Source organism: Polypterus senegalus, chromosome 1 (genome assembly GCF_016835505.1).
Source record: "Polypterus senegalus isolate Bchr_013 chromosome 1, ASM1683550v1, whole genome shotgun sequence".
Lineage (NCBI taxonomy): Eukaryota > Metazoa > Chordata > Cladistia > Polypteriformes > Polypteridae > Polypterus > Polypterus senegalus.
In genome coordinates, this window is record NC_053154.1 from 332,403,824 (window position 1) to 332,416,121 (window position 12,298).

General features: G+C 39.4%; 1 protein-coding gene across 2 annotated transcripts in view; it reads right to left on the reverse strand.

Moving 5' to 3' along the window:
• The window catches only part of LOC120516693, a 46,377-nt gene extending 38,026 nt beyond the window's left edge, over positions 1 to 8,351 (reverse strand). Inside the window, exon 1 of one of the 2 annotated variants that reach the window (XM_039738571.1) lies at positions 8,232 to 8,351. In XM_039738571.1, coding sequence (XP_039594505.1) covers positions 8,232 to 8,244 — 13 coding nt within the window. In that variant the 5' untranslated portion in view covers positions 8,245 to 8,351. The other variant, XM_039738564.1, reaches the window with a different exon arrangement.
• Positions 8,352 to 12,298: the final 3,947 nt, after the last annotated feature.

Genomic DNA, 12,298 nt, shown 5'->3' on the forward strand with positions numbered 1-12,298 from the left:
GACACTGCCACAGAATAGCTGAGAATGACTTGCTCCCCTGCTGGTTCCAGACAACTTTGGACAACTCTTTTAGGGTGGATGTCGACTTATGTTGACGTCTAGGGGTAAAGGGTGACAATCAGCTGTTAATGGCGACAAAATTCACTGTTACATCGCAGGCATCCCCTCTCTGCTTGGAGGACTGTTAGACTCATTGACTCGGCATCTAATCCTTGCATGTGTGCGAGTTACAAAATGTAAAGAAAGGCAAGATGGCATCGACATCTCACAAGGGAGCGAAGCGAGTGCAGAAAAGAAAATACTCAGCAGGCAATGCTTTGCGCATTATCGCCGAGTCAGACTCTGATTTTTCAGAATCTGATTTTGTTGACAGTGATCAGGAGATCGAGCAAGAGAGTGAGGAGCCGGCATCAGCTGATAGGACACCAGCCGACGTCGCCCCAGCTGAGCACATTCACGCAGCCGACGCACCAACAACAAGGGAGGAATACCCAGACATTGATCAGCGGGAGCCAAACTTGCTACCGGACTTCACAAGACAGCATGGCTTGCTGTTGGACTCGACAGATTACCAGCTGCTGGACTAATTCAGGCTGCTGTCTCCTGATGCTGCTTTTCAGCTTCTGTCAGACGAGACAAACAGGTAGGCAGAGAAATTTTTTGAATTGCGGGCTGCGCTTGCACCACATTCACGTTTTTCAAAGTGGAAACCCACAACAAAAGACGAGATGAAGTGCTTTGTGGCATTACAAATAGTGATGGGGCTAGACTGTTGATAGAACTTCAGGGAGCGTTGGTCCAAATGTGCTTTGTCCCCTGGTGGCTTTGGACAGGTTATGCCGCGTGATTATAGGTACGTGCTGCTGCAAAGTTTTATTCACTTCTGTGATAATCAGAAGCAAATCCCAAGGGGTGAGCCAGGCTATAACCCCATGTATGAAGTTCAGCCCCTGCTTGACATTGTGGAACCAACATAGAAACAGTTTTATCAGCCTGGCCGTGATTTGTTTGTGTATGAATCTATGATGAAATACAAGGAACACCTTTTTTTCTGCCAATATATGCCAGACAAGCCCACAAAATATGGCATAAAGGATTTTGTACTGGCAGAAGCAAACACTGGTTTCTGCCTGAAAGTAATTACATATACAGTACAGGAAAGTATTTATTTCAAAGAGAGAACTGTCCCTTGACAAGTCGGGTTGTGCTGGCGCTGCTTCAGGGCTATGAACATTTGGGTCATGTTGTGTACATTTGGACAATTTTTATACATGCCCAGAATTGTTCATGGAGCTACAGAGCAGGAGAATTAGAGCTTGTGGCACAGTGAGGGTGAACAGGAGACACAGGCCTTCACAGGCTGAAGATGAAAAGAGGTGACAGTACGGTTTTCATGTGGGCAGAAAGCTTGGTGGCAGTGGCATGGCACAATGTCAAACGGGTGACTTGTCTCTCTCCAGTACACACTAACAATATATGTGAGAAAGTGCAGCAACAGACAACTGAAAAGGAGGCACCAAAGCAACACGTATTGTAAGGAGTGCAACGTGGCTGCTTTGAGCGACATCAGACTGTGCTGTGTAAAATGTATGTGATGTGTACGTGAAGTCATAGAGTATGCAGGCTCATACAACATGCAAGACAGCAACATTTGTCAAATGTAAATATTTTTTGCTGATTTGATATGTTAAACAATTGCTTTGTGTCCTTTTTTTAAAAAAGTTAGTTTTTGAAAAAATATTCAGCCCTGGGAGAAAAGAAACAAACAAAAAAAAAAAAATAGCCCTAAAAGAGTTAAATAACTATAAAAATGTTTGCATGTAGTTAGTGCTGGGAGGGATACCAATTTGTACCGAAAAGCGTTTTTTATTTTTGTTATGATGTGGATTTTTCTTATACCGCAACACCGGTTTAAATAGCCTAAACAACGTTCAGAACGTGGCGCAGTGGGAAACTGTTTAAGGGAGGACCTTTTTCACTGCTACACCGCTAAACACGCATGCAATGGCGTACACGCGTTAGTGGAGGTATTGAGCGGTGAAAATGGACAGAGAACATTCCAAAACTGAAGCTGTAGCAGACAATGAAGTTGAACATGATGACACAGAAGAACTTTTGCTGAAAAAAGGAGCCGTGTCTGTTGTCTGGAGATACTTTGGTTTTAAAAGGTCGGATGTGGACCAAACAACTATCCATCCATCCATTTTCCAACCCGTTGAATACGAACACAGGGTCACGGGGGTCTGCTGGAGCCAATCCCAGCCAACACAGGGCACAAGGCAGGAACCAATCCTGGACAGGGTGCCAACCCACCACAGGACACACACAAACACACCCACACCCCAAGCGCACATTAGGGCCAATTTAGAATCGCCAATCCACCCAACCCGCATGTCTTTGGACTGTGGGAGGAAACCCATGCAGACACGGGGAGAACATGCAAACTCCACACAGGCAGGGAGGACCCGGGAAGCGAACCCAGGCCTCCTTACTGTGAGGCAGCAGCGCTACCCACAGCGCCACCGTGCTGCCCACAAACAACTATTTACTGCAAATTCTGTTGAGCTAACATTGTCAACTCAAGCAATTTTCTGCACCACCTTAGCCGCAAACATGCTTTGGAGTGCCATGAATATGTGAAACTAAGACTGGCACCCTCCACATCCTCAGGGAAAGCTGAAAAAGCTAGAGGGCACTCAAGTCAGACGTCACTGTAGACGCGTTTGCTAGAGATACGGCCTACGATAAAAAAAAGCAAGTTGTGGATCACGATAACCAACGCCATTACAATCCATATAGCTAGTGTGTCAGTGCACAGAGACTGGTAACATTAACAGAAAGTGGAGTTGGTTTACAAAAAATATTTACTATTTATTCCTTTTCTAAGAGATGTTCAGTGACAAGTGCCTCTGGATATTTTACTAAGTCTAAATGAAAATATGTTGTCAAAATTATAGTTTAAGTTGTTTGCAAAATGTGCTCAATAAAAAGGTTCTGTATTTTGACATGCCATGTGATTCCTTCTCTTCATTTGTGCCACCCCCTTGAAAACGATCGTTTATGGGGCCATGCAAACCTGGATTAATACTTGTGTGCACATTAAAATGTTTTTGTAGAACTAGGGGGCTGTGCCCCCTGCTCGCTTCGCTCACCCACCCCCGGATTCGGTTTACTGGATAAACAATTTAAAGAGATTGTTACATATGCATCATTTTCACTTTTACTTTAAAATATTTGTAAAAACAATATTTGTCCTTTATTTCCTGCCCCAGGCATAGTTAAATCTCTTTCTCACGGGACGTATAATGTTGCTCGCGTTGTGAAAGGGGGCCTGAACACACGCTAAAGAGATGCGGTCGGATCAGCTGCTGTATGGCAAGCTTGTCTTCGGTCTTGTGTTCTGCTTGTCGGGCTGTGTGTCGATCATTTAAAAGCCTGTACAGCGGCTGTCCTTCTGTCTCACTGCCTTGTCTTGCGGGATGACAAATTGTCTTCCGAGAAGATCACGTCTTGTCTTCCTGGTCTCCCTGCTAAGATTTTTTTTTTTTTAATAATAGAGAGATGTACAATTTTCATGACAGTGGAACGGGTCATTCTTGGCCAGTCTACTGCAGTAATTGCAGTGGAAAATGTGGTTAACATCTACTCATGCATGGGAAAAAAATACCGTTGAATACTGTGAAAAATACCAGGATATAGAATTTTGGTAAGACCACCCAGCACTACGTGTAGTGATTGAACAGCTTACACAGTACACTTTTGAAAACAATTTCCAAATTATGTGGGATTCTCTTTATTTTAGAACATAAATGCCCACAAAGTGTCAAGTAATCTAGGTTTAAAAATATACTTGTCAAATTATCTGGAAATTGCTGCAAACAGACATGAATTGCAATCAGTCACACATGTTAACAGATGTTGTTTGGGATCAGACTCAAAAAACTTTTTATCACATTAGCCTTATAATGCAAGTGCCTCCGATTCACCAGTTGCACTCACACTTTCTGAATGTTTCAGTGCTTGATTACTGCACTCATTCGCAGTGTTGAACAATTTGTAACCGAGAATGCTCAATCTACCAGAGGACGGGAATACTAAATAAAATGCAGTAATCATCACTTTACTCAGTTAGTATGTCGAGGCAGTCGTGATTAATATACTGCACAATTCATCGAGGAGCCCTTCAACACTGTATGGTAAACCTGATTGCTCCAAAAGTACTCTATGAACGCACGCGCCCTCAACAGCATCATGTAAAACAGACAGGTGGCCGGCCCGATCTCTGTATCCTCAAGTTCAGCTAACATTGACAAACTGGGAAAAGCAAAATAAAGGATTCATAAAATGAACTGCAAAAGCAAAAACATAGCACACCCTCCACAATTACTGTTCTCAACGTGTCACTGTGTTTGATTTGTCACATGCAAAATCATACTGGAGCATACGATGGAATGAATATATCTATACATAAAAATATACTGTATATAAAAATATATCTATCTCTCTCTATATATATATATATATCTCTCTATATATATATCTCTCTCTATATATATATATATATCTCTCTATATATATATCTCTATATATATATATATATATAGATATATATATATATATATATATATATATAGATATATATCTCTCTATATATATATCTCTATATATATATATATATATATATCTATATATATATATCTATATCTATAGATAGAGAGAGAGAGAGAGAGAGAGAGAGAGAGAGAGAGAGAGAGAGAGAGATATATATATATATATATATATATATATATATATATATATATATATATATATATATATATATATATATATATATATCCCAGACTGTGTCTAAAGAAAGAGCTAATAGTAACATGATACCAGAAAATATAACACAGCAATAGTAGAAATAATCTAACACAACAAAAATATTACACTGTTGTTGATTTAACAATCTGATGGCAAATGAATAGAAACTCCTAGAGGATCTCACAAGATGGGTCAATCTTGGACACTTTCATTCCACCCTAAATCCTCAGTCCCTTGTGTATTTTTTTTTTTTGTGATCAATTTTTAAAACTAGGAATTTGTCTTTGAAGTGAAGTGTACACCTGTCATTTGAGGCGAGAAGGCATCAATACAATTTACATTTTTATCACCCTAAATCACACAAGAAGTGCCGCAATGGGCTTTAACAGGCCCTGCCTTTTGACAGCCCACCAGCCTTGACTCTCAAAGAAGACAAAGAAAGACCACCAAAAAACTTTATAGGGAAAAAAATGGAAGAAACCTCAGGAAAGGCAGTTCAAAGAGAGACCCCTTTCCAGGTAGGCTGGGCGTGCAGTGGGTGTCAAAAAGAAATAGGGGGTCAATACAACACAATACACAGAACAGAACAATACAATAGAATAGAAATGCAATAGAAATATTACAAGTAGGGAGCAGAATTCAACAGGAGATGACATCACATAATAGGATTTGGATTTGTTCAGAGCCCTGGAGGCCTCAGCCGTCAAAAACCATCAAGCTTTCATATGACAATTTAAAAGGGGTCTTGTGGAAGTCAGGTGAGGCTTTTACCTTAAATAAACTACTTTTGGATAGTGGCTGCTTTAATTTCAACACTACTTGCATACATGACTTATTAGTAAAGATTTTTAATTAGTTAATTATGTTCACAAAAAAGCAAGGGAGGTGAATAAATTGACAAATATTGTATACGTTTTTCTCAATTTTATGCATACATTATACCAATTTCAGCGTTTTATTCAATTTAGAAAGCAATACTTCATTTAATCCAAACAAAAAAAAAAACACACACACACATAACAATAAAAGGCCTATCAGTATATTTCCACTTTGCAAATAATGATCGCCGTTTCTTGCTCTCAATTGCTTTTTATATGCTTTAACACTGTGAAAAGCAAAAAAGATGCAAACGTTCAACTTAAACATGGACAGAAATTATAGCACAAGAAACTCTACAGGAATGCTAACATCTGCAGCTACCAACAGCCAGAAGACATCATGTTATGCACTCATAAAGTATTATTTTTAATATTCTCACAAATGGCAAAGCATTAAATGGCAGCACAGCACAATGTTCCTATATTAAAAAGAGTTCATCTACTTGTGCCGAGTATCCATAATGTATCACAAAGTTAAATACTGTAGCACTCTGTTGTATTGATTTTTTTATGCATATCTTTTTGTCACATTCACATCAGTTTAATCTGGACTTTTACTTTGTCTTCATTTTTCCAGTGGATCATTCCTCGTCTTTTTACCTGTGGCTGACTTCTAAAAGCTCTCTTTAATATTTGTGGTTTAAGATTGTCACGTATTGTTTGATGGTCAGCGCTGCAGGTTTTGTTTTTTGTATTATTTGCTTCTGATATTCTGGTCAGTATGTACAGCACCACTACACTGTAACCCAGTTTGGTCCATAAAGGGTCTTGCGATGGCTTCAGCGGCATCGTTCAGTGTGGTGGCTCTGAGGCTAGTGGTCTGCACTGCCAATCAGAAGGTTGCCAGTTCGAATCCCATAAATGCCAAAAGGGAATCTGCCCTGTTGGGCCCTAGAGTAAGGCTGAGCACTTTGAGTAGTGAGAAAAGTGCTATATACATGCAAAGAATTATTATCTCATAAAACAGCTAGCTGGCCCAGTCTCTCTCATTTGGCATATGGTGGTGTTAACTTTAACAAGTTGAGAAAACTTAAACGATTCACATAATAATAATGCATTTGATTTCTATTGCTCCTTTCCAATGCTCAAAGCACTATATTAAACAGGACTATGAAATCAAAAACGCTGCCCTAAAATACTACACTTCCAAAGTTTTGTCAGTCCTGCATACTTGTATTCCACCCTAAATCCTCTGCCCCTTATCTATCTTTTTATGTGATGAGCTTTTAAAATGGGGGAGTTTTAATTCTGAAATGTACAACACCTGCCATTTTGGGTGAGAGGCTAAGGCCTCAGTCTGGAGAAATTGGGCGACTTCTACACGCCACTTGAGGGGTCTTGGTTTGAGCAGAACGCAGAAGGGGAGATGTGAAGGTTTTACCTTAAAAAACAAATTATTTGAATTGTGTCCGTTGTAATTTGAACGATATTCTGCATACGTAACTCAATTTTAAATAGTTAACTGTGCTCACAAAGATGCAAAGGATGTCACTAAATTGACCCGTCGTTGATTTGGGTGTCGGTCTTGTGTGGATATTGCACGGATTTGTGTGTTTTATTCCATTTTAAAGACGACATACACACAATAAAAGGCTTGTCAGTAAATCCCCACGTTACAGAGTTACGTATGATCACAATGTGCTCCAGTCGCTTTATTATCAGGTTCTCAGAGATAGCGAGTTTCACATTTCAAGTTTAAGTTGACTTCCGTCTACTATGCAAGTAAAAAGAAGTCGACGACGATGTTGTTTACACGCCCGTCTTTAACTTAACCGGCCTCGACTCACTCTCTCCCTTAACGTCTCGGCCAAACTGGTCACTTCCACTTCACCCTTCTTGGCCTCCCTGGACTAAGCAGTTACTCCTTCGCTATGCCGCCCCACCGCTCTGGCCCGCCATTTCCAGCGCTCGGCTGCGGTATCTGCACGCCATCTGTCACATTTGGACTTACTGTCAAACTGCACAATCCTTCACGACGTGTCTCGTTTACAAAGGCCTATCACCCCACCCTACAACACCCGCAACCCGATCGATGTACCCACCGTCCGCGTCCGTCACAAAAAATCCGAGGGTCGATAGAACGATCAGGAAGGTCGTCCCGGCGAGAAATCGCCCCATCTTCTCCAAGACATAAGAAACATAGACCGGCTTTATGGAATAAGAGATCGTCTATCCGCCATTACGTTTCCTATTTAGGTTTAGTACTCGTAGTTTCACTTTCGAACGTGACGCAGTTCCTTCTGAAGCCAACACGATCAGGGGAGCGGGGTGATGCGCCGCAAAGATCAACGTACAGAACCTGTCGACAGGTAACGAGTCAGTTAGTCGATGTCGCTCGTCTTCATCTTAAGAATGATCATCAGGTACCCAGTGCTTTAAAAGAAATTGCTCTCTTTTCCAACTCATCAGGTCTGAAAATGAATACAAATAAATGCGCCTCATAAAGGTGTACAGAAATAAAAGGGTCATTTTGCTTGACTTCTCATTACAAACAAATGCGAAATTTTAACTGTCTGTGGAGTAACTGTTAAGGACCCCGACACTTACTGGGGTATCGCATTATGCAGATCTACAGATTACACGCTATCTCTCAATTTCCTAAAAAAAAAATAAAATAAAGGAAATTATCGGCGCACTGCAGAATACACTTGACTTGAGCATTCCTAGTTTTCCTCCTCTTTCTCCGTCTCTGTTTATCATTCGTTTGCTCAGAGGTTTATGCGCTGGTTGCTTCCTGAGCAGCTCTTCTTTTCTCCACACTAGCGGCCGGCGTCTTCTCTTCTTTCGTCGGCATCTTTTCGCGTTAAAACTGATTAAGTCCGTTTTCGTATTACAACTACTTAGTACGTTTTCCTTAATTTTTCACTTAAGCTGGCATTTAAGTCTTCAATGATTTCAGATATGAAGAGCAATGAGAACGACATCTGTACGCATGCGCCGCCCGGGTGCCCGCTGCCGAGAGTTGATTCTACAATAAAATAAAATAAAAAGAGGAACAGCCTTGGAGGTCAATCATCATCCTGAAAGCGGGCAGTAGAAGTCACGTAGTGTATGTGTACCAAATTTCAGGTCAAACGGTTTGCGAGGTACAGGTGATTTAAAATCCTGGACAGACAAACGAAAAACCAGGGTAGCGTATTATATATACGGATTTTACTTGCTAAGGCAGAGGGGGTATCAAGGTTTGTCTATTACCTCCAAAACTTGCTTATTAATTCAGACTTATTCAAATTTATTTGGAAAAATAAGATAGAATATATAAAACGGAATACCATGATTAAACAATACTTAGAAGGGGGGTTAAATGTTCTTGACTTCCAAACTATAAATTCCGTTTTTAAAATTTTATGGATCAAAAAATGCATCTCTAATGTCAATGGCCCGCGGTTTTGACTTCCTGATTTAATTTTTAAAACCTGTGGTTGCCTAAGCTTCTTACTACCCTGTGATTTAAAGAACAGCAATTTATCTGTCCTTTTAGAGAGATATCAATTATAAACGGACATGGATCACATTTAAAGGTGCACCTCCCAGCATGCACGAGAGTGTCTATTATGGGATGTTAAAAAAGCGAAGAAGGTGCATGAGTGCCGCAATAGTCAATTTCGCATAGAGAAGCATTTGTTTGTTATAAGTAAGAATCAGCAGTGTACCGAGTTAAGATAAGTGTGCGTTGATGACCAGAGGTGGTATGGAGGAATATTTCGGACAAAATGAAATAAATAAATAAAAGTACTGTGAAATGTGAGCCTTAATAAATAAATATGTCATGAAATGAGAGCAGAAATAAATAAATGTGTCACGAAATATGTTATTCGTTGCTTATTTATTTATTTCATTTTGTCCGTAACATTCCTGCAAACCTTCATGAAATACGGCTTGAAATAAAACTGTCACTTTCACTCGTCAAAGTTGAGAGGGTGGGCTCTAACACGCCCTCTAGTTACTGATTGGTGAATCGATAGCACAAGAATTAATTAGAAAAATGCTAACTACTGCCGATGAAATGGATTCTGCCGAAGATATTTCGTATTTCAGAGAGAGAATTAAGGATTTATCGGAAGAAATTACAATGTTGGCGGCCCTTTTAGACTCCGATATAGATGAAACTGTTTTTGAAATTATCGAAGAACAGGTGGAACGGACTCTACTACACTCCAGTTCAGGTGACGCAGTTCCATCACAGTTTCATCATTCGAGATGAGTCAATAGAACACCTTCTGTTATGCGGTTTAAAAGTACAACAGTTTGCAGATCTATATGATGTATCAGAGAAGACGATCACAAGGTGAATGAGCCAGTTTGATATACGGTAAGCTGCAACGGCTGTATTAGTTTAGGTACTTTGACATGAAATGCCCAAAGCAGCTCCACCTAATATTTTGAACTGAACAACTTTACCACTGATCAGAGATGTACAGTTGTTTGAAAAAGTAGCTGCGAATATGCAACTGATTTTATACTCGTAAAACAAGGGTCAAATACTCAGTTCTAAAAGGGCCGCCAACATTGTAATTTCTTCCGATAAATCCTTAATTCTCTTTCTGAAATACGTAATATCTTCGGCAGAATCCATTTCATCGGCAGTAGTAAGCATTTTTCTAATTAATTCTTGGGCTATCGATTCACCAATCAGTAACTAGAGGGAGTGTTAGAGCCCACCCTCTCAACTTTGACGAGTGAAAGTGACAGTTTTATTTCAAGCCGTATTTCATGACAGTTTGCAGGAATGTTACGGACAAAATGAACTAAATAAATAAGCAACAAAAACATATTTCGTGACACATTTATTTATTTATGCTCTCATTTCATGACATATTTATTTATTAAGGCTCTCATTTCATGACACATTTATTTATTTATGCTCACATTTCACAGTACTTTTATTTATTTACGCATTTATTTATTTATTTCATTTTGTCCGAAATATTCCTCCATAAGGTGGATTCGTTTGCGTTTTACTTGTATTTTATGTTTTTATATGTTAAGATGTAAAGTCGTTTACATGTACTGATTACGTTATTGATTTAGATTTTATACTGCCGGTAAGCTAGTGCTTAATTTCAGTAATACTGCCATCTAGTGGACTTTGGGTACTTTATCAATAAGTTTTATGTATTCTTTTTTATTGTAGACCACACATACAAATACACCTATACCTATTCGAATACAGCTGTATATCTCCAAATAAATGAGTTCAATTTCGATCTAAGCTGCTGTGTGGAATTCTCTACATCATTTGCCAGTGTCCTGATCGACACTCCGGAGTGAACACTATAAGTCCTGAACATACTAAAGATAAAGTGGTCCTTTGCTACATGTCCAGTTATCCAATTTTCACAAACAAGGCCTTGACTCTTGGAACACAATTTTATCACCCACAAATACAAATTTTCACCTCACTCAGCATTCATATGGAACAATCAGCACATTTTATTTTGAAAAAGTCTATTTTATACCAGAATTGTATGATAAAGGGATATGCTGTGTGTCTGACCTTTGTAATAAAGAATGTGATTTATACTCTCACCAGCAATTTATAGAACAGCATATTGTAGTTAAGCTTAAAGATTTCTTTAAGGTTAGTTATGCTGTTCCTAAAATCTTCACATTGCTTATACTCTCAGACTAACCCCCTGCGCTACCATGCCGCTCCTGTGAGACATCTTAAATGTAAAAAATAAATAGACCCTTTCAGGCTAAGATTCATTTAACAAGAGAGAAGAGCAGTGTGTAGTCAAGATCTTTGGATAAGATAACTGTCCAACAAAGTCTTTTGAAGTTTCTGGTGAGTTTTTCAGTACAACGTGGGTCTGTAGACAGTGTGGCGAGTGCCTGGGGCTGCTACCTAGTTGGGATGCCCAAGAGGACCGGAGAAAAAAACTAATCTAACTATCCATTATGAGATACTGAAGGCTAAAATAACAGAATACAATAACACAGTCCGTCTTGAGAGGCTGCTATTTCTCTAATATTATAAATAACAATGCTAGTAATCCCAGAGTCTTATTTTCTACAATTGATCGTCTGTTAAACCAGGTAACTCAAAGGAATGCTCCCAGAATACTTCCAGTGAAACCTGTGAGAACATTGCTGTATTTTTCAATCAAAAAATTAATGATATTAGAGATAACATAGTTTATCTCCCCAACACTGCAGAACCTCCAAAGCCCCGGTACTCCATTATAAACAAATTAAACTCTTTCACTAGGATAGATTTACCTGAATTACATTTTATAATCTCTCAACTGAAACCCTCCACCTGCGTCCCTGACCCAATACCAACCAGGTTTTTCAAAGAAATATCAGGCGTGCTAATTGACAATATTCTGGACATAGTTAATTCATCATTAGATACGGGGGTCTTCCCAGACTGTCTTAAGACTGCTGTAGTTAAACCCCTGCTCAAGAAAAATAATCTTGACCCCTCTGCCTTTGAAAATTTTAGACCCATCTCTAACCTGCCCTTCTTAAGTAAAATTCTAGAGAAGGCAGCCATTATGCAGTTAAATGACCACCTCAATAAACCTTCAGTCAGGCTTCAGAACAAATCACAGCACAGAAACTGCACTCGTTAAAGTAGTAAATGACTTGCAGGTGAATGCAGACAGAGG